Source organism: Malurus melanocephalus, unplaced genomic scaffold (assembly GCF_030028575.1).
Source record: "Malurus melanocephalus ecotype Western Australia unplaced genomic scaffold, MMel_1.1 scaffold_151, whole genome shotgun sequence".
In the NCBI taxonomy this organism is placed as follows: domain Eukaryota; kingdom Metazoa; phylum Chordata; class Aves; order Passeriformes; family Maluridae; genus Malurus; species Malurus melanocephalus.
The window spans coordinates 329829-356929 of NW_026623383.1; the positions used below are offsets into that span (position 1 = coordinate 329829).

General features: G+C 38.4%; 1 protein-coding gene across 6 annotated transcripts in view; it reads right to left on the bottom strand.

The window, feature by feature from the left end:
• TBC1D1 (TBC1 domain family member 1) overlaps positions 1 to 27101 on the bottom strand; it is a 101255-nt gene that overhangs the window by 41160 nt on the left and 32994 nt on the right. For all 6 annotated transcript variants that reach the window (XM_057371659.1, XM_057371658.1, XM_057371660.1 and 3 more), the window contains 7 exons: positions 11064 to 11597; positions 7914 to 8003; positions 7377 to 7481; positions 6638 to 6770; positions 5164 to 5255; positions 3519 to 3629; positions 403 to 531 (listed from right to left, as the gene is read on the bottom strand). In XM_057371659.1, coding sequence (XP_057227642.1) covers positions 403 to 531; positions 3519 to 3629; positions 5164 to 5255; positions 6638 to 6770; positions 7377 to 7481; positions 7914 to 8003; positions 11064 to 11597 — 1194 coding nt within the window. The remainder of the gene's footprint in view (positions 1 to 402; positions 532 to 3518; positions 3630 to 5163; positions 5256 to 6637; positions 6771 to 7376; positions 7482 to 7913; positions 8004 to 11063; positions 11598 to 27101) is intronic.

Sequence of the window (27101 nt, forward strand, 5' to 3'; positions counted from 1 at the left end):
AAACACATCTCATTAGAAATGCTTAGTCAGTTCCTTAATAGTTTCCTTCTACATAAAGTTAACAATTATATTTACTGTTTTGATTTTCTAAATCCRAAAGAGAAATAAAACAATTGTTGCTTTTCATAAGTCCTTATGTTCAACTTCATATTATTTTTTTTAAATGCCTATATACACATTTTCTCATCTAGGAATTAATTCACWTCATCCAGGACTTGGTATTCTCTCYAYCAAAGCCTTGTTTTTTTTGTCTTCTAAAATGCACATTTAAATATTTTTGTCACTGTGACTTTAATAACCTTTGGATTACAGCGGAGAACAATAACAAATAAGACTTCTCTATCACTTAAATAAACARAGCAATGACATTATTTCAAAGCCAATAAACACAAAGATACTTACACGTGATAAAATACTTTCAAAAGATTCTGTAAGAGACCTTTTTGCCTTGTTCTTTAACATGTCTAATCTGAATCTCGGAGCACTGCTGGACACCTCATTTACAGCATTCTCAGCAGGAGGTTGTGAAACCTGCAAGTGTTTAAAAACAGAAATGCAAAATACTCAACAGCATGGAGAAAAATCTCAGTGAAGTCTGAAGTCTTCAGGAACCTGAATCAATACTTTTTCCTGGTGTTCTCAGCTTCTCATGCCTTTTTCTCTAATACTTGTACTGAAGTTTAACAAACTATCCTAMCATAAGAACAGGAAATCTCTTAAAGGTAATGTGTTGAGTGAGYTAGCATGCTTCAGAAGAATTGCCATTTTAATAGGGATTTATGGCTCTGTTGGCAAATTTTCTTTAGAATGTAGAATTGTACAAATTCTAAATGTTTAAGTGYAACAGATTAGACATTTCTGATTGATTTGTTTTTMTTCARCCAGGAAATTAATCAAAATCTCACCTTTAACAGGAACTCTCAACTTTCTCCATTATATTAAAATGGGTCTTTCTAAGGGCCAGGAAGACATATAACCATCTAACCCTTCTATATAATTCACCAGTAGAAACATTTCCACCTTAAAGCTMACAGTCAATTGAGAGTTYTGCTTATTAAATAAGTATTTCAGTCCACTTTTAGTGCTGGTGAAGACTAATGCAGCGAATAGAAAAATGGTATTATGACGCATATATTACCATCCAAACCCAACATCTGCAGTAGAAATCAGCGCTAAGTTTTCAAAGCTATTTGGGGGGTTCATCTTGAAGCTGACAGGAAAAACAGACTTTTCTACTTGTCCCTAATTTCAGAGATCTGAATGCTTGATCTGTGCAGTTACTAGTACATGGGCAGCTGAATGGTATATTATCACCATCACCAAACAGTCCTGCCTAGATATAATTTTAAAGCATCCTATTTCCAGTATGACAAAGTTACAGGCTCCTGTATTTTCTTTTTGTCTTCTATCCCAATTACACCAGCAMAAGGTTAATTTTTGCAGTAGCCAGGAAGAGGCATGGCCAGGGCCAGGAGGATATTTTATACCATTTGTCATTGCTGGAGGTGGGGGGAAAGAGTCTCTCTTCCAGGGAGAAGAGCTCCTTCCAGTCAAAATAACATGGTAGGAGGGAGCCTTCCTGTACTGTCCATTATTGGGGCGGGGTGGTGGTGTGTGTTCTGTGTGAATTTCTTTTCTTGTACCCTCTGTGACTGGTATTGTTGCTATTACTGGTTATTTTCTTACCTCATTGCTGTTTCCAGTGAGCTGTTCTTATCTCAACCTGTGATCTTTGCCTTTTGTGCCTCCATTTGTCCTCTCCGCCCCACCCCAGCAGCTGCCTGGCTTGGAGAGCCTTAGTGGGGACATGGAATGGGCGAGTCCCATTTCTAAASCACAACACCTTCCCTCATGTTACTCTCCAAGGATAAATCAGATGCTGCTTGCCATTAGATTCTTATGAATCTTAGATTTATTTTGAAGTGGTTTTGTTAAACAAGATCCATGTAATAGTATCACACTTAATTTTTTTCTCCCCTGTTTTAAATATATCTTTTTAAAAAGGCACTGAAAAGCATGGAAGTTAATGTGCAGAACGGAAAGGAACAGGGACATCAGGGTGTCATGMGTTAATGATTGCTAAGACAAGTAACAGTATGTGTTCAAAGGTATCTGCTATTACACAGGTCTGGAGATGTATTTCAGAGTAAATATAAAAYGTTATGCTGAGACAAATGATAGACTGAGTTGAAGTCTGTTGGTAGAGCGCTGTCATCTTTGCAAGCATCAGATCAACCAATTTGGTTTCAGGAGCTGAGCAAACATTGCAGCAGGCTGTATAAATTTTCAAATCACGCTGAAGACATACTAAGRTTTTATCTTGCTTTGTATATCCCTATTTCCAAGCTGTTTGTGACTGCCAACTATTTGATCATCAGCCAGCATTAGACCAAATAAAAATATTTCAGGTATGACAATAGAAAACCTCAGGCGATGTTTCTTCCTTTTATGGCACAACTGAAATGCTTTTTCCTTAGAAGCGTATTTCCTTAGAAGCATATTAGAGATGCCCAAGACAATAAATCAGAGAATGAAATACACAATCTTCTTTCTGTTTACTCATGGTGGTCAATAATCAGATAGAAAACCATAAAAGCAGAAGAAATGAATGAAGTGAAAATACAGTAAATGTAGATTTGCTGCTACTTTCCTAATTTCTTGAGTCTAATTACTCTCCAAATATTCATTTGTTAGTATATATCACAAAGGGCTGACAGCAGTTATTACAATGGAATTTCCAACCAGCAGTAGAAGAAYAGTGAAGGCTTTTAAAACTGTCTGAATAATTGGAACTGAAAGTTTCCAGAGAATGGGTGAAACCCTTTTTTAAATGGTAACCTCCTTGAGTTGTCTCACGGTAGTCACAAATGAAGGCATCCAAAATCACTAATGTCTTTGGCAAAGCCTTAACTGTGCTGTATAAATAGCCAGTTAAACAGCACTGATGGAGCCTGATGGAGAATAAAAGGTAGCTCATCTCTTTGAACATGGATGAGAGTCTCTGTTGCTGTTTCTGCAGCAATCCTCCTCATCTTAAGGCCACTTCAGATGGTCATTTGCACACAAGAAATAACTTCCAGCCTCRAGTAAATGCAATGGGCTTTATCAATGATCAAATCCAATGTGCTGTCACTACACTGACTCAACACGGACAGCAAATGATAGCAAATGCCACAGAGCAGCTGAGAGCAATCACAAATTGATTATCCATTCTCTCACATATAATGAATTTTCATTGCAGTGAGAACAAGCAAACAAATTAGTAGTCTACCTTGTTTGCATCTCTGTCTCCCAGGCCTGAAATCAGACTGTATCAGGGACCTCAAAATCTCAGGTATCTGTTTTGGCACATGACAATAGTCTATGAATCATAAGCAAACCCACTATTCACCACTGCTTACAACATGACATTTCAAATTGYTAGTGATAGAAATTTGCCTTTGGAACAATATAAAAATGGAATGAAATTTTTTTTCCGGGTTCCCCTTTACATGACCTAAAATTGAATGATTACTTACCTGTTTTGCTTCTCCAACATGAACATGGTCCTTCTGTTTTTCTTCATACATGTTTCTCAAAACAGAGATAACCAGCTCATTTTCTTTTTGTTCATTTYGTGGTCTTAATTTCTGTAATTGAAAACACCACAAGCAAAGGAATCATACATTCGTATAACATCAAACATTTACTCTTTTCAGTTCTCACTGTAATAAATCCTCAATGTAGGATCAAGTTTAGTTAGCTAATGCTACTACACCAGTCCACCAGAGGACACCAGTGTCCCAGGCAAAGCACCAATACAGCCAGAGAAACACTTGACCTCACTTCATACATGACAGAATCTATAGAAGACAAAGGACAACTRTAGAGATACCAAACTATCACAAATAAACAAAGGTTTTAAAAATATTTTTGCAATTTTCTTTTGATATAAAGAAAACTGAACCCYTGTGGTTCTGAGTTGGGAGCGCACGTGGAGTACTGTCCTAGAGAGAGGATTCACAACCCTTCCCAATGGATATTTAGTTTTTGGGAAATGACACAGATCTCGTAGTGCACAAGGTTAACATATTTGACTGTGCTGCATTTTATTTAGATCTGAATTATTGTGAGAGAAATTTTTAAAACCATTTATTAAAGAATTTCATTTCAATGCAGAGGATACGGTATGAACTAGTTAATGCCAAGACAGCACATTAGATTAATAAAAATAACACAGGAAGACAGTTACCTAAAAATGCAAAGCATGGTAACAATACATGGATCTGCAAGAATGCAGCATTCCAGGCTGTCCAACTGAAAAAGTTAGCTGAGAAAGATGGGCAGGAGATTTGTACTTTACCCTCAGATTTACCAAGTTAATCATTTGCAGATCCTCACCAGAAGCAATTAAAAGTTTCCTGTGACTACTAGAAGTTTTAGACTGCATGCAGAATACTAAAAGGCACCAGTGCTGCTAGCTGCTGTATGCTAAGAAATTACTTTGCTTATGGAATTGGTCCCACAGAATAACTTCCAAATTTGGTACTGAGTGATAAACTGACACATGGAAACACACAAAGCGACTGAAATGACTCAAGAGAGGAAGGAAATGTTATGTTTTTTTTAAAGTCTGAAATTTCCTAATCTTCAACATGTCAATCCCAATGACACTTCTTACAATGAACATCATCTGTTTCAAATCTAGCTATGCTTTCCTCTGTCCTAAAACAAATTTAATTAAGAAGAAAGAAAGTTTAACCTCTTTAGTTAGTTTGACAAGAATTAAGATCTAAGATAAATTTTAAGCAAGGAATTTTCTAATCTGTGAATGTTACAGCAATTTGTTTTGGTCAAARTAACAGTCTGAATGCCCTCACAAGGCAAGTTACTGCCTTCATCCACAAAAAATGTATCCAGTTTTATTCAGTGAGAAGGTAACATCCTCAGTGAAAGCAAGGAGCATTAGGAGAAGAAAAGCGAGCAAAACAGTCATTTTCATCAAAAGAAATTTTTAACAGCTCTAGAAAAACAATGCTATTGATATTAAAGCAAAAAATGGTTAACAGTCAATTAAATAAAAATAATGAATGATTCACCAAAAATGAAAATAATTTTTGTGTTTCACACAGATGTTATAAAAAAGAAACAATTGTTTTAAAATCTTTAGGAAACAAAGCTTACCTGAACCTCTTCAAAAACAGAGGCCTGTTCCTGGTTATTTAGTGTGGTTAGATGCTTTTGTAGTTCTAGTTTAGTCTTAGAAGGGTGCAACCCTACCAAAGAAACAAAAAAGAACAAATTACAGGATCAAGTTTTTCAGAATTATTTAATCACATAAATATGCTCACAATTTGACAAGCCAAAGCCTGTCAATTATTTGAGCTGACCCATTCCATGATTTCATAACAGGGCATTAGAAAGAACTCTAGGTTAATTTAAAGCTACTACTAAACTCATGTCTTTAAAATGAGGGACATGAACTCTGCAATGAGAGATTTACTGAGCACAGACCAGGATTATACTCTTAGCTGAAGATTCCATTATCACACAAAATAAACCCACAATCTACTGCATTTCAGCAGACTGTTTTGCTGGTGTTTTATGCAGTGCTGCTCGGATTTTTTTTATGGTATAAATATAATTCCCTTTCATTTTCTCCAATTTCTGTGCAGTGGTCTCTTCTGAAAAAGAGTACATTTATTGCATGTCAGTGAAGTTCTTACTTTGCCTCTTGATGAAAACATTTATTGACAGTCTAAAGCAGACTACCCTTTCATTCAGATTATTTTTTCGGTTCTCATCCTGGATTAATTCCTTTCCTCTCTTTTTTTTGTGGAAAAACAGCAAACCAACAGTATTGTGCACTTCAGTTTCTGATCATGGAATATCTCCTTCAGAAGAAGACAATACGATTAACCAGATGGCATGATTGAAGGCATTAAGTATGATTTGCCTTTAAAAAACTTCCCAAAAATCACAGATAGCTGAAAACCAAAATAGAGTGAAGTAGTTTTGGAAGTTCTCCAGTTTCATCAAATTAAACTAAACAGGTTTTAGTCCAACAAGCCACTGTCACGTGACCTGACAAGCTGCTGCTGCTTTATTCACCCTAAACATCACTTACATGAACAAAATCTGTGAAATTTGCTGAAATGTAAAGAGACCTTTTATATCTCGAACTTCTGTTCTGAGCAACAACTCCAATTTTAATTTCTGCATTTAGGAAGGAGCAGAGATCAACACTACAAACACCCATATTAAAAGCACACTGTCCAGGGCATGCTTACTGATAGCATAATGCCAGTTTCTAAGTGGATTTGATAGGACACAATGTTACAGCTATTGCAGCATCTATCCTTCAGAGGTTCCTTATCTACAATCTTCTGCATTTACAGGGCTAACAGAGCCGAACAAGCTGCAACACAGTAATGTCTAAACTTGTAAATAGCTCTTAAAAATTCAACTAAAACACAACAAAGGAGCTTAACTTTTGTTAAGTTAAACACTCCTCTCAAGTAAAGTAYTCACTTTCAGCTTCCACCCCAAGTCCCAAGCTCTTTCTAAGCACTAATTTTCTTAGGTTTTGACACATAAGACTGTTCCCCTACGAAACTTTAAGAAAAAATATTCAACCAGAAAATCCTTTAAACCTCACCTTCTATCTTTTCACAGAGTTTATGCAAACTTTGCATAGGACACCCTTCACAGAGCTGGGGTTGTGCCTTGGAAGTTTGTTGCACAGCAGCCACAGTGAAAGCCTGTTTCAATGTCATCATGATTTCATCAACCTGAAAATAATGCAAAAGAACAGAACTTYACTCCTCCACTGAGCTTCTATTTTCCCTAACACAAGCATAACAGTCTTTTAGAATGATACTGCCCCTTACATGGGAAGCTGTTTCCATGTCATTTATGTGCATAAACACACAAGTAAGATAAAACTCATCGTGAAGCCATGTCTCTTCCATGATACCCAATTTTATTACTGTGGTCTCATAAAAGATACTGCCCTCTATCTCAAACCCCTTTCTCGTCTYTGATAAAAAGGCTAACTGCAACTGTGATGCACTGGTCTTACTTAGAGCATAGTGGTGTAGTCCGGATTTTCAGAACAGGTGCCCTGTGAGAAAACTCTGCCCAAAAAAGAGGCATGAGGTCTAGCTTAGTTTGTGCAATGAAAGGAAGATTTATTGCATTTTAAAGGGGATTTTAACTTCTGCCCTCAAAACAAATGAAAAGGTCTTCTGCAGACTGCTAAGTTAGTTACATTTTTGAAATACCTGTATTTCTGAGTGGAATAAGATTTGAAGACATTCAGCAAAATACAGAGCATGAAGTAACAGTAGACTTTTAGGGCCTAATATTCCATTTGGCTATTCTTTTCTTTCACTTACCAGTGCTTCATCTGTACACTGAAACACATAGCAAACAAAGTGGAAGCCTCCATCTTCTGAAGACTCTCTGCAGATGAACCCAAAGTGATCCACATGTCTAATTCCCTAGCAAAGAAACAACAGCAATGAAGCAGTCATGTCTACTTTCGATGTTTGGTACCTGTATTTCTTTTTAGGATGAAAAGGACAAAAGGCCCAATAGCATTACATATAGGTCAATTATCTTTCTTACAGCTACATCATGCTCACTGCAATCTCAAACAAGAGTGTGTTCCAAACCAATGTGTTCCTTCTAGATCATGTTATTCATCCACYGCATACAGAAGTGAGTCTTTATCTCAGAAATCACAATGCAAAGCACGAAAGAAGAATGATCATTTTATAAAATTACTGATTAATTTGCAACTTTTCAACAGTGATCACTGAAACTGCTGTTGAGAGAATCCACTTGGAGTGCTAGAAGAGCATTCCATGAGCATTCACAAGTAGAGAATATTTAAACAATTAAAAAAGAGAAAGAACACACTACAATCTTACCTGAGAACAAAAGGATATTTCTTTAAAGCTTTTCTCGATTGCAACTTTTTTTGTGTCAGGACTGATAAGGTAAACTTCAGACTGGCCAATCTAAAAAGAGCAAAATAAATTGCAAGGTGCTAACAAGTAACATTACAGTTCCTTTTCTCCCACTATAAACATGTTTCCTGAATACAGAGCTCACWTTTTTTTTCTAACTATATATTTATACCAATGAGTGCATCATTACCAGAAAGAATACTGAAGCAATGCGGATTTGGCACTGAGAGCTCTGCACATTATTGCACTGAAGTTCAGGGAGACAAAACACCGAAAATCATGTTTTAACAGATGACAGCAATGTTGTATCACAAGTAACATACTCTGCACTAAGAGAAGTATATTCATGCTCCCCTTGGTTATTTTTTCTGCAGTCTTAGAATGTATCACATTCACAGAAGCTACTTAACAAGATTGTCCTAAACTTAAGTCCAAGTGTGTGCCTCTTACCTCTAATTATTTTTTTCAGTTTTATTTAAGGCACACCTAACATTTAATTTAAAGCATTTAACTTAAAAACTTTACAAATTAGCTTACTGGAGTATATTTAGTATATTTTCTAATGTAATTTTATCTGTAGGCCATTTGTACAGCAGTGACCCAAAAGATGGGTCTAAATATTGATGGGCAAAGGGCTTTTTTAGGCTGAAACTAATATAATTTTTTCAGTTTCTGGCAACATTTTTGTAAGACAGCAACAGAAACATTTACATTCTTCATATTTTYTAACACATAACAGAGAATAAAAATAAGTATCATATCAGATTTTAGGAAGGCAGGTGGATCCACTCATGAGCATGACTTACATAAACCTGATTCAAKCACTACCAAATCCCAAAAGATGCACACAAAAACATCAGCAGCACCATTCTAACAATACTTTCATATTAAAGGGGGAAGGGACGAATCTTGTGTGTGAATAGATYAAGTCAGAGGTGCCACTTCTGTATGTCTAAAAACGGCTCTTTGCATTCATCTTCCACCTCTTCTTTCACTTCAGCCACTCACAATTTTTTTTCCCCAGATGCCTACTGGTTTCCTTGTATTGTCCCTGGGGCTGACCTTGCTTGTGTTCAGGGGGCTATGCCTTCCAACAGCTACCCAACAGCCTCCTGCCTGCTGCTGCCTTCCCCTCCCTGCAGCAAGGGGCTCCTTCTAACACAGTGCCCCACAGTTCTTTCACACTTGGTCCCTGGGCACTAGTGATCATTTGAAGTCAACTGAAGAAGGGGGAAAAAATCCAAACCAATGAATCTCTTCTCCACTCCCCCTGCAACATACAGCCTGGAGAAAAACCTAAAAATACCCCCTCCCCACCCAAAACCTAAGAAACTGGCTAGGAAAGCAGGTCTTCAGGAAGATATATGAAAATCAGCACTGTTTGAATCCGGTGAGGAGAGCTGGCAGACAACTAATCTGAGTAGTTTTCACACTTCATGCATCAACCAGCCTTTGCTTCAGCCCTGGGGAAAATCCAAGTTACTAACTAAGAACATACCAACCATCTTTTTTTCCTCAGGATATCAAAGCATTTTAAAGCATTTCATATGTAGCCACACACAAACTGATGAAACCTGTGCATACTGCCTGCATTSTGCTATTCAGAACCTGCTGAACACAGCGCACAGGTAACCAACAAACTCAGCTGTGCCATGAGCTGCTGTTTGTGGCTACTGAAGGCACAACTAGAGTTACTTCACTTCCTTATATTTAGCTGAATTTAGATGGGCTGAATAGCAAAAKAATACAGCTGTGCATACCAAACAATATTTTCCCAGGAAAAAAGGAACCCAAGACAGAAAGCCAGGTCAGCAAAGCTACACAATTTGGCAATGTGCCTGCCAGCAGGTGACTGACATTATATTCTGGCTGAGGCTGCAGATGTCTTTGAGAACTGTTGTGTCTATTTAATACAGATTAAAAATGCACTCACTGGTGGATCTGAACCTACTGAGCCCATCTATAATTTCTCCATTCCTAAAGTATRTGCCATGAATTAATAACAGAGTCATTAAAATGTTTTATTTAGAATTAGGCATTACTATTAAAAAGGGCACCTATATTTTCCATGTGAAATACATGCTCAGGGGAAGGCAAGCATGGCTTTCTTTTTACTAGGGAAGAAACATCTACTCATATTCTTCCACTTCTCTGTCTGATCCCAGCCTGCCATAACCACACAGAAGTTTTAATTCAAATGTAGCCAACTACAACGTCTTCTGCATGCTGTTTTTTACAGACATAACATGAGGGCAATTCTTCTTAAAGATTCTCTTTCCCTGCTTCAAAAAACCTGCTATAATTGCACACATTCCACTCCATTACTGAACTTAAAAATGCCCAGGCCCAACCACAGCTGACAGATTCAAGATGACCTTAGGAGAGTCAGTCTGCAGTATCAGCTCCAAATTTGCATTATGCTCAGAAGACACAAGCCAAGTAAACTATGTTACATAATATCTATCATGAGAATTGTAAGAGTAGCAAATACCACATTCCTTATTTGCTTCTCAGTTCTTGGAAAATAGTTTTTCTGCTCACCTATCAAGGTAAGAGCATTGCTAGCCACACCAAAGAAGAGCAAGAATGGGGGTACATGTGGAGTACAGTAGGAAACTATTACACTACTACTGCATCATTACACATACAACTTGGCAGCAGGAACACCTTCACCAATTACACYGCTTATCGTGGAACAAAGTCTACTAGCTCTCAGTCATGGCCTGGTCCTTCTGCTCTAATTACAGGTAATTTATTCACCTGGAAATTTGTTTCTGCTCTTAGTAGTTAAGTGTAAATGTACATGCTGTTTTGCAATTGCATAACTACCTACTAACTTACAGTAGCTTTCCAAAAGCTTTATTTAGAAGTCAAATGTTTCAGGTGGTACCATTTTATACTAYGTAATATAAACTTATTTTGAATTTGTAACCCAATTTTCACCAACGACTCAAGCTTTCCAGAGAAATAGGAAGTTTAGGTTAAGCTTTGGTAACTGCAATTAAGTTAACAAAGAAGTAACTGCCATCTGTCAGAACATCTGCTTTGGTGTTTGCCACTTCAAACTCCAACATGTGAAAATGCCAACAGGAGCTGCAAATCTTGCTTTACCGTAAACAACATAGTCCGGTTTTCTGCAATGTCAGTTGGCTGCACAACACTGTGTCCATAAATGAGTTGACTTTTTAGGTTCAGTGAAATTGCATCTTCTTCGAAAGACCTSATGAAGCTGTTACTCCTAAGGCTTCCCTCTTGGAAATCCTTCTTAAAAGCAAAGGAACGAAGTCCAGGCTGAGAAAAAGATTTCCTAATTGGCCTTTTTTGCTCCTCTTCACTGACCAAAGGCTGAAAGACAGATCGAAATTTGCTGCTGAAAGAGAAGCCTCCGAAGTTATTGGCAGTTTCATGCTGTTGGGATGATGAGTTGAAATCTGAATTTTTTGTACAACTTGCACGATTAAATTTCTCGATGCATTCATCTATGAGTGCTGGAGGTGCATTTTTATGTGCTACTGTTACCCGTCCACAAAACAGCACCTCAAACTTTTTGGCAAAAGGATCTTCAACATCTGAGAGATTATTCTGAAACTCTTCTTGACGGGCGATTTTTCCGGCTTGTCGAATAGAGCTTATAATTTCAGGCACCTACAGGAGGGGAAAAAATACACATTAGCATCCAGGGCTTTATGACAAACAAATTGCAAAATTAACAGGCTCCCTGCTGTGATTTTCCTGGAATGGATACTTTGATTTGTTTCAAAAAGAAAAGACCAGCAGAAGTGATCTTCTACTTGTTCAAGAGAYACTTTTTAGCTGTTAAACATTGAGAAGAGGAATTTCTCATTTGTCTCCTTGCCAGGAAGTACACAACCATCAACACTTTGTCAAAAGAGCTTTGTCCTTAGCTTCATCATCAGTAAAACTTCTGCCTCTGAAGCAACCTGTATAAGACAAATTCCAACTCAAAATGAAAGTCAGAAGTAATTCAGAAAGCATGTGAGAAGCCACAGACTAATTAATTGGTGAAGTTATTTAATCTCTGTTATTTTTCACTCCCTTCTCTTACTTAAACACTAACGTCATGTGGGTCAACGAGTCTCCTGCAGGTTTACTTTCCCCTTCATTACAGCATATTACATTGTTATGGCACTTTGGCACTTTTTAAAAAAAAATGTAAATAGCTGTATTTTTAAACAAACATATTCATTATTTTAGATGTTCCTTTTTATTCTATTATCCTAGATGACACTCTTAAATAATATTACCTCATATACAGTATTACTTGCAGGGCATCTGTATGAGACAACAGTCTGCTAYAGGTCACAGATGTTGCAATTAGAAACCAAACTGCCATGTGACACACTTTTAGTGACAGTAAACGGTCTCCGTCTCAGTTGCTGATACGTTTAGAAGGCAGTGATATGCATATGCTCTCTGCTAAGCTGCTGTGAGGCCCATGCTTGCTTACATCACACTGCTTTGACTGACCTAGGAGATTAAGGTTCTTCTGCAGTCTGTGCCGTTCCTGCTGTAATGAAAAATGTGAGGCCACCATCTATGACCACAACTGCTAATTCTGCCTGCTTTTTTATTTACCAAAATTACTTGGAGAAAAAATCCATGAAAAGTGTGATACTTTCCTGACAAAACAAATGTCCCCTATCAAGCATCAACTGGAGATTGCTTTTCACATAAGTATTTGGTTGCAGATAGCACAGAAAGAAGTGCAGGAGCAGAAGACTAACAGAGAGTCCAGAAGAACCATCTCCCCTATGAGGAAAGGCATCCCTAAACCTAGAGAATATTCTGGAGACATGACCTCTGGGTTTTTTTTTCAGACATTTTTATGGTTATCTACTCCTTAATCATAAAGAAGTAATGTAAATAAACCAACTGAGGAAATAGAAAAGGACTTAAAGGGAAAAAAGAAATTGAACAGTGAAAACTGAATTAATATTCTGGGCACTCATGAAGACCTCAACAGGATTCTTTTTATAGGAAAAAAGATAAAGATATGGGTAGGTAAGTAGGCAGTTAGGTAGGTAGGTAGACAGACAGACAGACAAATATGCACACTGATATAGCTAGTGGATTTAAGACAGTAAGTAACGCATTACAAAATAAATAAGGAACTCAGGAAGCATTACTTCACCCTTCAGCGCAAGGCATGAGTCATCAGCCTATCATTCAGCAAAGACAATAGGGAAGAATGGGCAAAGAATGGGCAAGAAAAGCAGTGTCAGAAATTCTTAAGTCGATTCTCTGATATGTCACAAACCAGTTGGAAAGCCTTGGGCTCAGGCAGCTTTGTGTCTAACTTCTTAATTATACATAAGAAGAATATTAAGSTTATAATATATCTGGAGTACCTCAAACAATACACATTTACTCTACAGTGAGCTTAAGGTCTACCTCAGTTTTATTTACCCAATACTCCTTCAAAGACACAATTTTTAGTGGCATAACACATTAGGATGACAATAAAACATAAAACTTCATTCTACCCACACTTGAAGCTCCAAATATTTTAGCAATTTTTAATAAACATGTTTTACTCCACTGAATTGCCCAGGATACATGCAGAGACCAGCAATCCACCTCTGCTTTTGCTGAGGCTGCAGAGGCAACAGCAAAGGATTGAGGCATTTTCTGAACTCTGCTTACTTTGGCAAAGCCAGGAGTATCAGCTCTCACCCGGGCAAAGAGGGCCACTGTGTCAAGCACAGTTAAGCTCCCCCAGCAACACGCATGTCAATAACTATAAGGAGAGTTTCCGGCACTGCAGGTGCTRCAAGGGTTACCTAAAGCCCTGACACTGCATTAGGGATCCAGGGCATAGATGCAGTTATTGAATTTAATTTCTTCAATGTTTTTAGTTATCAAACACCTTGGACATTGACAAAATAGCTATTCAACGGTGGCTATACTTTATATACAGACAGTGGTTAGGGAAAGACGTTACATCACACAGAAGGACTGTGCAGTAGTTAATAAACTTTGTGTCTGAGGAGATCCAGCAGGCCTGTTGATGAAAAATCAAGGGGAGTATTTATTTATTTATTTTCACACATGCTAAGGCTTGAATCATRTCATTGATAAGTAACAGCTGGCTTCCGTGCTACACTTACTGAAAAACACTGGCTCTTCTGTTCCCACTTGCACACCTAAAAGAATTCACAGCCTGCTAATATAATTTTATTACTTCTGATTAGGCAATTGATGCAACAGCATCAGCAGCAAATCACCACCTCACTTTTCTGTGGCCCTTATGTGTGTTAAACATTTATCAATTATCATTAGTAAAGACAAGCTCCATGATGAATGAGGAAAAAAACCCCAAAATACTTATTTCCCTGGAACTGTTCTTTGCCTGATCAAGATTTGTGCTCTTTTTATCTACCTGTAACACCCCAGACCTTTTATGCAAGTATTGAAAACACACAATCCACTTGCTCTCTGTATCCTTTGACACTGTCTCTCCCAGTAAACAGACCTGGATGCTGAGTACATAAACATGAAGCATAAAGTAGTTAAAAATAAATGTATTATAATTATTTCAGATCATCAGAATAAAGATGTAGGTTCTATCCTAGCAAATGTTTATTAACCACAGCTGGAACATTTCCCAATTAAGCAGCATGCCACTGGATGATCAGTAACCACATCTCTTGCAAACCTCCAAAAATTAATTAAGATGTAAACAGAATCAGGTTTTATGGCTCTTCAATTTGTATTGAAAAGCAGCAAGGATGAATTTGCTCCTAAATTAAGTTAATGTTGCTTGGAGTCTTTTAAAGGTTGTGGGCTCTTTCTGAACATAAGAGAAAAATCTCTTTTTTTAATGCAAGGGTGGTCACAAACTGGCATAGGCTGTCCAGAGAGGTCGCAACATCTCCAYCCCWGTACATATGCAGACTCTGACTRGACAAGGGCTGAGCAGCCYGCTCTAGGCGGCCCTGCCTTGAGCAGGGGTCTGAACCAGATGACTTCCTGAGGTGCCACCCTGGGTCACCTTGTGATAYAGATGCCAACTGCTTTCACACACACCTACTGTTAACTGTGCCAACTAATCTGAACTTGCTAAGACAGTGGGRGAAGACTGTTGCATGTAAGTACACTTCCAGACATGCAAATTCTCTTTTCTAGCATTCTTCTATTCTTCAGTGTTTTCTKACTTGTTTCTTAATATAAATATGCAATTCGTGGATATTCTGATTTTTGTAATCAGAAAACCACTGCTGCTGGCCTAGAATTATTTCCCTAAACAAAACTAAGTATAGACCACCATGTAAGCAACAATGAAACTTCACCAGACACAGAGCATTACCTCCTTATCACTTCAGGCCAAACAAGCCTGCTGAACAGAAGACACAACAGAAATGCACTAAGAAAGGGTTTTGTGTTTAGAATGTCCAAATTAGATACAGAAAAAGATCATTTATCTATAACCATTAAAACTAACACTGGAATTACGTTTTTTTTTTTTTAAAGCATACCACATTATTTCTGCTWTAATGAGAATGTTTACTTTGCAGAGACAAAGGTGGGAACTGAAATGCTGAKTATTCTTGTGACTTGACTCGTGGTCATTCAAGCAAAATACAAACCAATACCTAGGACTTCTTAGTGCATGTTACAAGACAAATAGCTACAGCTTCTATGCCATGCACCAAATCATGACAGAAGGCAGTAATTTTTAAGATGCACGGGTTTGCTGCATCTGAAGGACAAAGAACAGCTCTTTCCCCTCACATAAACTGCAGMTGCATTTTTACCCCTTGAAACTAGCAGTCACCCTGTAAGTTTACATACAAGCATGTAAGAGATCAAGGTCTTTATCATGTCAGTGGATTTCAGAAAGAGTTAGAAGCTATTTAAATGAAAAGAGCCTGGTAACAGCTGAATGCAACAGCTGACTTTCAGTAAGTAAGACCAGACTAAAAAAAGATTTCCTTGTTTCTTTTATACATAGTAGGTAAAAAAGCAAAATGTGCCACAGAAAAAGAACTGCWACCAAATCAGCTGGGAGGATTAGGTGAAAAGAAAAAAGTGGGATAATTTATTATTCTAGATGTTATGCAGTGTTTATACCTGCAGTACAAATCTACCAGTTTATAACTACCAGTCTCTGCATAAGGCTTCATGTCAGTGAAGGGCTCAAGCACCAGTTTATCTGTGTCAAGGACATAGGTGGTTTGGTTTAATGTAGGACAGACTTGTGCTGACAGGAACTGGTCTTATGCAACAGACTCCAGAAATTGCTGGAAACTGAAAAACATTAGRGTCAGATCCTTAAGCTGGACCTCAGGAGGTCTAACACCACCGCAGTTAGAACAAAGCCTTAAAAATCTTTCACAAAACTCTTGAAATATGTAGATGTTTTGATTGAATTTTGATAACTTATTCAAGTATGAGAGAACRTCTGAATTATTTTTAAGAGTTTTGACTAGCTTTTTTTTCTGATCAATAGACCAGGCTCAATAAAATATGTCAAGAAGTCTAATACTGTTTGCTGTTAATATCTTTCCTTCTTTACTTTAGTTGAGAGTATTGCTACAGAAAAGATAGGTTACATAGGTTTTAATCTTGGGAGAAGGACAGAAAGCAATATTTATCACCCACTGGGTATTTGCAGTCATGGAATATCTTGTAGAAGTGGTAGAATGGAGAAATTAAAATATATAATACATATAAAATACAGCGAAGTATTTACTTGCATTTTTTAAAAGACMGCATAAAAAATTTATTCAGTAGTTTGATATGTAATAAAAAGCAGTTGGTCTATTTTCAGCACACTGGGAACAAAATAGATGTGCAGAAATCAGAACAGCTCAGCATTTCTTCTTCTTATTCCTTAACACACAGTTGTGGTCAACTGACTTCTTCAACACTTTTCTCCACTCATAGGATCTAAAGTTCAGCATTTTTAACCAAAATTATTTTAATTAATACATTTTACAGATACTCTGTTTCTTTTTAATTGTGATATTGCACAATTTATCCTTTCAAAATCACAGTATAATTTAATTTGGAAGTGACTTCTGACAGTGCAGTCTCCCACACAAAGCAAGGCAAACTTCCAAGTTAGGTACAACTTCAAACTTTGATGAGATGATGGGGGTCACAGCCAGCTCAGTTCCAGGTAGGAATTTCAAGATAGAATTTCCTTATTCTCTGACACTAGCAGAAATTCAGGGTAGAAAAGAGTTGTACGCTTTTGCAGTTAATTTCTATTTCAATGAAATGCCTTTTATATTCAGTTTTTATCTCAAGTGTCTTCACAGGGCTTTTTTTTTTCCTCTTATTTTGCTTAGAGACTGGTCTACAATCTCCTACACTTCACTGACTTTTTCCAGTCAATAACTTCAATTCTTGTTTTAAAATTTTTTACCCATTGACCCTTAATAAACAGTCCTATGGAACACTTTAATTATTCCTTCCTTCATTTGCTATTTGTTGACTTTTATTCCTCCCACAAAGCCACTTTCAAACCCAGATTTAATTCAGAGAAGAACAWAGTTTATAGCTCTTCCAGTCCCTGGCTGATGACCGTTTTTGCAAGCTCCTGTCAGTTTTTCCATGCACAGCAAATGCACCAAGGTAGAACCAAAATGACATTCTTACTAAGAGCTCACTAAGTATTTACGACTGACAGCCGCACAGACAGGCAATTTGTTTTTACTCCATGACTTCCCTCCTCAACACATACAATCCAAAATTTTGCTTCTATATGCTCACTGCTCATAGAACAACTATAAACTGTGCCACTCGCAGCAGCTTCACCATCCACACATGTTGGTCTAGCACATTTCTCTCTAGAGTACATAAGATGCACGTGGTGTCTAACCAGACTTARAAATTCTTTGGAAAAGGAGAAGTTGGAGCACAACCAGAGGACTGTGAAGGGTAGCCAGGGTAGCAGCCAGCAGGACTAACCACAGTGCAGGTGTGCTACTTAGGAAGGTGCTGGGAGACTGGCAAAAGCAAGAGACTTGCTGTTACAGCCCTAGTAAGGGAAGAGTTCAGCAGCTGAATGTCACCATGGGCCCATGAAAGGAAGAACAATCATACACATGCCTACTCGGGGGCATGGTTTCCTTAGTAAGGTTTGAATGGGCATTGTACAGAGAAAGGGATAAGTAGAGTGATAAGGCTAACACTCAAATTTTGAAGGGATGCATGCAAGAAGCTGATGACTTTGAGTGCACTAAAATTCAAATTATATTCTTTATGGGGCAGAAGAGAATCATCTGTTTAAATGTAGTTCTTTCTGACCTGGATGAATGGATGCGTGAATCATCTGAGATGACTCTGACACAGTACACACCAAGAGCAGAGCTCCATGTAGCCAACCCATACTCTTACAGTTAACACATTATCATAAAAAGCTGTTAAGGYGACTAGACTTCCCACACACATCAAGTGCTACCTCCAGGAGACTGTTAAGTACTGCGGACTGATGTCATGAGTACAGTATGCCACTTTCACAGTATCACATTCCTTTTAATATTACAGACAAATCTCAGCTCAAGAACAGTCCTCATGATTCCTCAGCCAGACAGAAAAGAGCAGACTCTTAGCAAAATCATGTGAGTTCAAGAGCACTCCATGTAATTTAAAGATACACAAAAAGGTTTTCTTTCCTTTTAAAGAAAAAAACCCAAACCAATATTTGCAGAATCTGTTCACAGAGTATTGTAAACAAACTCAGAAATAGAACATAATTGTACTCGGTGTTCCAGTGAAGTTGGACTGTTCTGTTTTGTGGTGGTGCTTCYTCCTCAAGAGAAATGCATCATGCTGCTGATACACTTTAGTGGTTTCTTACACATGSTCTTAAGACATACCTTACTTGAAGCCTGAAATACAACAAAATCTGGCTAYTCTCCATAATTAAATTGTCATGTCCTAGATTACTTCTTACTTTTGGACCCTTCCCCATGAAAATGCATGACCCAAAAGGAAAGTTGCAGTTGGTGAAGTCTCCATAGGCTTTTAGAATACCTTCCAAATGCAACAGCACCTGACTGGCTCTGAAGGGGGATATTCCTACAAAATGTGCTTTTGGGAAGAACAAAAGTATAYTCTGCCATGTATATATACCTTGTGGGCTTATTACATGGTGCTCACTAATTCCTATTTGCCCAGCCCTTTCTGTCCTTGCAATAAAAACTATTCCTTTTCAGCCTGTACTGCTTTATCAGCTCCTCCATTMAGTACCATAAACTTAGAAGGAACARCTGTGGAGTAAGTCAACAAATTTTTCAAATAATGCATTAACATCTTCATAGTGTTGTCTTCTCCACATTTTGTTCAAGAAGATTTCTTTTCACACCATAWCAAAAATGAAAACAGCACTCTAAGACATAAAAGTAGTTGCGGGTCATACCTACAGGGYTCCTGGCTCACATTTTACAAGGTGACTACTGAACAAGGACGCAATACCTGTTGTAAAGTGATAACTAGAAACATCTGTGCTCATTCATTATCAACAGAGATTAAATCCTTTTTTTGTGAGAGGTGCAAGATGGAAATGCAAGTAGCTCCCTTCACAGGGCTTAGACAGGTCTGGGATGCTGCTGGAGGCTTTGGGGTGGGAAACACAAGGAAGCCTATTCTTAGATAGCTAGAAATGGAAGAAGACGGAAAAGGCATTTTAAAGCTTTCAGAACAAAAGTTCTTTTCTGCTTTGATTTTTCTTGGGGTAGGGAGGGGAGAAATTTGTTGCAGTTTTGTTGTCTTTTATAACTGAAGAGCAATAACAGCACTTGAAACAGGAAATTAGGCACTATTTTTTGKTTTTTTTGTTTGTTTTAATTATTAATCAGATGATATTTCATTTGTACAATAGGATACAGGCTCTCTCCTGGTCTCCTTTGCTCTCAGGCTTCTCACAGTTATCAGAATAGGTACAACTGGCAAAACAGGGGTTAGCAAAACAGACTGAAGTGAATATAATTTCTTTACAAATTAAAAAAAMCCTGAAATTCTACTGTCCTTTTTATCAACATCCAACTTCAAACAAGAAGTGATGTGTATCCTCAACTAAGAAACAACTAAGGTTATTTCTGACATAACCTCCTTGACAGCTGACCCAAATGCATGTCAAAATCCCCCTCCCCTCAAAATTTAATTCTGAGGTTTTCAAGGAGGAAGGTAGTGAGGAGAAGCCAACCTATGAATGCTTCCATTGATGTGATACGTAAGTTTTAGCCACAGTGGAGTAAAATGCCAGCTCTCTGACAACAGAGCTGACAGAGTTCCAGTAGAATCAGACAGCCCCACAGCGTTTCTTCCTACAGCTGCTGGTGGGAGGCACAGGGACAGCTGATGTTTATATGGGAAGAATCTTACTCAAACATTAAACTTATAAAGGCCCCATGAGAACTGGACTGAAAAAGCTGATCAGCTTTTCCCAGCTTTCTGCCTGTCTGGTAAAAAATCCTGGTGAACTGATTTGCTAGAGGATGAGCACATTTGCAGTTCGGTCATATAGTAATAGGTTTCAGCTGCCTCAGGTCAACTCATAGGAGAACAGGATGGGAAAGTACTGACTAAACATGCCACAAAAACTACTCTTTCACTTAAAAAAGCAGYTACTTCACCAGTTTTTATCCTTTTYGCTGTAAAACAGAAGAAAACGTGCTGACTGAATTATAACAATGTAAATAATTTTTATRTGATTTTGCAATTCATAAATGAAACAGCATCAGCTGCATGAACTGTGTTTGCATATAAAAATATGCTTAAATCTAAAAAGGTCAGCCTTCAATGACTGTATGTCAAGCAGAAATGTTGCTTTCATAGAATGATAAATTCTGTAGGTTATATTCCAGTGGGGCACACTCAAATCTGAATTTCCAGCATGTATTACCATTTCAGGCTCTAGGTAAGTAGCACCAGTTTTAAAGACAGGCCTCTTGCATGTAATTGTCTGAAACTCCAAAGCACTTCTACGAATTTTCATGACTCGTATTTGAGGAGATTGGAAGCCACAAAAAGTTCCACAGAAACAAAACCACCATCAAAAATTTAGTGCCAATCATCCTAATTCCCATGACAATAGCTTCAGTGAGCTCACCTCATTGGTACTACAGCAGCAGACCAATAGTTCAGTAAATGTAGAGAGGCAACTGTTTTGATCTGGTGAAAGTAAGATTTGGCTACACAGCTGCTTGAAATAAACACATAAACGCCCCAAAATGTTTGACTGAAAAAGGAACCATTCAGTTTAGCCCAGCTTTGYCCTTTTCTGCAGCAGTGACTGTGCCTGCAGCCTATTTTCCCCAAACCTGCAATTTCACAGAATATCTGTACCTGAAAATCCTGTATAGTCGCTGCATATCAAAGGTTTCCCCTGGAAAAAGACATGCTTTTGATTTTAGTGGTGCTGCTGCAAACGTATAAAGAGAAACATTCACATGTCCAGAGCTGGCAACTTTTTGAGTTGGGAAGAAGCTTCTAGTAGATACTTGAGCCATGAATAATTTTTGGTTTGGTTTTAAAATGTGACCATCAACATGTGTGCTTACCTACACAATATCCTGAGAATGGAAGACAATAAACATTCTTGTGGTCTCTTCACAGTGCTTCAGTTAATGACAGACAGAAGTCTAGGGCACAGAAATTTCAGATAACTCTTCAGGCCTGAAATTCTCACTAAGCACTAGCCAAAAGCTCAACAATCCAGTAAAACGAAAATTCTGATAGGCCTTATTCCCTCCATCAGGGCCATCCAGACTGCTCCAGTATGTCTACATAGCCAAAGTCACATGTATGCTGTTTGTCCAGCTTCTATAATTGGGTTCTCAGGTATAATCTAGTGTGGCTACCTCACTATTTTATTTTGGACCAGGAATGTGTTTGCGAGAGATTCTCCCACATCACTTTTTGTGTTACAGACTACATTGCAGAGGTGTCTCAAAACACCAGAACTGTCACCCATTTAAATAGAACTAAACCTTCATTTTATGATACATTTCACTGCAAACAGGCACCTGGTTTCCAGCACCAAATCAGTGCCAGTTCAAAATAAAACCTGCTTCCCTGAGTGAGGTATAGAACCTGTCCTCAGCACCAGCAGTCCCCCTTGAACAAGACATTACTGTATGGCACTTACTAACATAGACGTAACCTATAGGGGATTTCCTTCAGGCTAATAACTCCAGCTTTCACACACCTAGCCAGCTGACCCAGGAATACTAGCCTGGTCTTTTAGGAACTTGAAGGCACAAGGAAAAAAGGCAGCAGAAACCCTGTTTTATCYTCCAGTCCACTGTGACAGAGTAAAGGTGCCTGAACCTCCCTCTCACTTCTCRGTAAGCAAACCATGCTTTTCAGAAAGATTTTATTAAAAAAGGGATACTAAGCAAGTTTGCAGATAACAAAAAMATTGGAAGGAGCTGTTGACTCCCTCAAAGGCAGGAAGGCCTTGTGGAGAGACTTTCATCAACTGCTGGACTGAGCAATCACCAMCCTTATAAAGCTCAATAACAGAAAGTGCTGGATTCTGCACCTGGGATGGGGCGACCCTGGATGTATGGACAGACTGGGAAATAAGATGCTGGAAAACAGTGTTGTGGAAAGGGATCTGGGGTTCCTGGTTGATGAAAAGYTGAATATGAGTCAACAGTGCCCTGGCAGCCAGGAGGGCCAACCCTGTCCTGAGGATGTTGAAGGGATTGAAGAGAAGCTATATGAGAATTGGCTGAGGGCACTCGCTCTGTTCATCCTGGAGAAGAAAAGACTGAGGTGAGATTTCACTGCAGTCCACAACTCCTTCATGAGGGGAAGAGAAGGGGCTGATACAGATCTCTTTTCTGTGACAGAACCTGAGAGAATGGCCTTAAGCTCTGTCAGGGGATGTTTAGGTTGGATATCAAAAGAAAGGTTCTTCACCCAGAGGGTGGTTGGGCACTGGAGCAGCTCCTCAGGAAGTGATCACAGCACCAAGCCTGACAGTTCAAGAAGTGTTTGGACAATGCACATGGTGTGACTCTTAGGGATGTCTTCTGCAGGGCCAGGAGTTGGACCTCATCCTTTTAAGTCCCTTCCAACTCAGCTTATTCTGTGATTCTGTGAAAACTCTCCAATTAACATTTTATATTTATGTATTAATGCATCTCAGAATTTGTTATTGTGACTTGGTTGAAAAGCAAAAATAACTGAAAACAATTCAGATGCAATTAAGTACAGTTAGCTCAGTGATAAAACCAATACCCAGTAGCTAAAGAAACTCCCTTGTCTCAGCTTCTGCTCTTTCAGTTCCAGCTGCTCTTCCCAGCTCTACTGCCTCACCTCCCTATACACATTAGTAAGCATCTCTTGATGTATTCTGCATATCTCAACTGATATGTAAAATACTATTAAAACAGAGGCTGAAAAATGTTTTCCTCTCAGTCACTGCCGTCTTTAAGTATTTCACGGCTTGAACAGTTGAGCTGTAAAGGTGTCTAATTCCATAGAGGACTTAGTTGTTAAGTCATTAGTCAACCTCTGTACACCATACACAACCTCAGCTCCTTCATATTTAAAATAAAATGGTTCTTAAAGTATTTAAAGCTTTTATTTGAAGGCACAGTTAAAAAAGTTCCAACAACCCCTTAAAGCAGAGGTTTCTCAGAAATGCTGCAGCTTCTACATTCAGGATGATGGGAAACTACAAATTGCAAAGCGGTTCTTTACCTGACTTTTCCCTTAGGATATTTCTGTTTATGGGACCCAGAGCCAAACTGCTGCTTTGGTGTTTTCAGAAACACCTCTAGTACACATAAATGACACCTACATTACAGGAGCCTTTCAAAAAAGGCTATGATGTGAAACAGTATTTTAAATCATTAAATATAAGGCAAATAAAGTTGAACTGCAGTACTGCAGACCTATGTATATACAGGGCAAAAATTCCAAACAAACCCTTAGTTGTATTAACTATCTCTGATAGAAGCTAGGGTTTTCCCCAATCCTGGAAGATTTGCTAGCAGTTTTTCTACTGATTGGCTCAGAACATTTTAACTACATGGAGACAGCTAGCACCAATTTCCAGAGAGCTTTTCAGCAAAGAAAAGCAAACAGTTTTTGACTAGAGGCTAAAAGTTCTGTTTGGAATTGTAGAGGACAGAACCTGWACAAAAGAGCAAGCTCAGCTACCTTGTCAGGCTTGGCTTCTTAAATCTGAAGGTCAACATGAACCTGAAAGAAGATACTCATGAGAAATTAATTCAGAAAGGCATAAATGATTCAAGAGAAAAACCCTGCTAAACTACAATCTACATGGCCAAGAATTTCACTGTGGAAAGCTCTACTCCTTACTAAGCACCCCTAATGTACCTTACAAATGCAGAGGACACTGCCCTGCTACACTTGCCCAGCCACAYAAAAGCCCTCTGAGCGACTGTATTCCGGACATCTTCCATAAACTGGGAACATCTAAGCAGAGCAGGTGCAATTCTGGTATGCAGAAAAAGAAATGGAAGGACAAAGAATAAAAGCAAACAGCTCTAAAAAGAACTTAAMTGCTGAGTAACTGAGGGGTTTCACCACAGGACTGACTTCATTTCAAATGCTGAGTGCATATTCCTCAGTCATCACCCAGGCCCCTGCAGGGGAAGGCRGGGAGTGACTGGCATACAGAAAACAGTGCATTTGAACTGCTTGGTATTTTGTGATAATCTGCATTTATCTGAAAGCTGTCAATTGGTAACAACATTTTACCCCAACATAAACTGACCTGGAGAATCACACTGAGCAGAAACGTAGTGTTCTCTGACAAGGGCATTGTGCAAACTTGGGCACCAAAACACAGCTCTGGCAGAAATCTGCACTTTCTCTTTGCTGCGTTGCTGGCATCCAGCCTGGGAGACAAGCGAGGGTCTGTCCCTTCAGCCCTACCCACAGCGTCAATGGCTTCAAGACTCGTCCACAAGCAAAACTGTGGCTTTTAAGCCTTCCCTCCTCAGTGACTCCCAATTCTTCCCTGGCACTTCTTCTCTATTAACTACTTGATTCTTGATACAGAATGCAAGTATTCAAATTCCTTAACAAAAAGGGCTACCGGGGTAAATGCACAAACAAGAATTGCACCCCATAGAATACCACCATCATTTACTCACTCAAATAATTTATCATAAATAAAATGGGCTTAAACGTAACACAGGTTTAAGAAACTTTTAAGTTTTTGGCTTTCAACAGTGTTAAAATGCCTGGTTATGAGGGCTTCTGAAGAGACCAAAACTTGAGTTGTTTAGCTAAAATGTAAGTTATCACTGAGRAATTAAAGACGTCCAAAGGTGCTCAACTTTGCTGGAAGCTGTGGGGAATAAAAGAGGCTCATCAGCTCATCTGGAGCAAAACATCCTCCTAAGTGAATGTGATATATCCTAGAACAGATCAGTGGAAAAGCCAAGATTGTCATCTCAGAACACTCTTAAAAAGRAGAGAAAAGCAGGAGGGGATTTCTTGGCTATCCTGATTTTCAGTCTCTCATTCCTCTTTTTGCAAAAGGCAAATTAATTTCATTTGTAGCTTCTGACTTTAAGAAGAATATTGTTACTCCCATGTATGCTCCTCCAGAGGTCTACTAGGCCCTCTGTTACAMAGAAAAGAGTAGGAATGATGGCAAAACATCAGCAGGATTCAGAAATCCTTGAAAACAATCCAAACCTAACTAAAACTTACTTCTTGTTTTACTTTTGGGAATTTCAGAGCATCTACTGCAAATATACCCTAAAATTTGATTTTCATAGCAGAAGGAATCCAAACAATCAGCTTCTCAGTTCAAGGTCCAAGATGAGTCAACCCAGCTGGGGACAGCTACACGTAAACCCACCCTTTTCTGCCAGTGCTGGTGGCATGTAAGTGGAGGCTCCTGGGACTTCAGCAACACACTCTGCTGCTCTCAGTCCCCTTCAGGAGGGAATTGGGAGCATCCCTTTTCCACCTGCTGTCCTGCAGGTTGGAGGGAGCTGCCCAGGGTGGACTGATCCCTACCAGCAAAATAATTATAGAAGAAACCTTGAATTAAATTACATAACTTTGCTCTGCATTTTATCTTAGTTAATTTCWTTACTGGCTCCTTGTTGGTTTATAATCCTTCAGACAAAGTAAATTGAAGTTAACACAACTATTAACTCATATACAGTACTTCTTTTTGTAATTGGAAAACTGCATAAATTCCATAACCAGTTGAGACTCGGAGGACACATTTACTCAAAATTCTCTATTTATACAATTCATTGCACTAAGAACTGTTTCTATGTCTTCAGCAATCAGTTCTTCAGTTCTGGTTTCTGACAAGCTGCTTCCAAATAGAAACATGCATTACAAAATTAAGCAATTTACAAAGAACTAAGACTAATCCTTTTTTTTTTTTTAACTAAAGCTTCATTGAATATAGCAACAGAAATAAAATTACTCTTAACACTTATCACTATATTATTACCTCCTAGTAATGAATTAATAATATGCAAGTTAACCACCAAAAATCTGCATGTGGGGTTTTTTTGAGACTGAAAGCACAGACATTTTTCAACTCCACAATTATTACTTTTAGTAAGAGGTACTTCAGGGATCTAAACTGAATATGAACAGTCTTAGTTGCAAAAATAACTGTATTTTCWACTCACAACAATGCAAACATAGTTTACACTTTCAAGAGACTATGCTTTTAGGTGCTTAGTCAAAGGTTTCCCCTAAGTCAATTGTCTAACTTCTTATCAAACYATGCAGGAAAAACAGGTATAACTGTTCTTTTTTATTTAAATAATTTTAGGAGACTAAAACAAGTCAGTACTTTAGAATTCATTATCCATAGAGCCATCATTTAGGGTTTTAGCCAGCACCCATGTGGCCAGATCAATCCACATGAGACTCAAGTAGAACTTTATCCTTCATCTCAGAGTGGGCCTCATGGCCAAGCCTGGCAGCACTGTAAAACTCAGCCCTGAGGGGACTCTGTGTAGGTAAGAGACTAGGTGGGTAAAACTGCATGTAAAAACCTGCAAAGAAGATATATTAAAATGTAATGTTTATACAAAYACCGGGGAAACCTATTTTATAGCACACGGGAGTAAGTTACTTCACATGTAGGCTGTAGACTTGAATGGTGAGATTAAATACTTTTGCTACTTAAGTTGGGGGGGGGGGGGGGGGGGT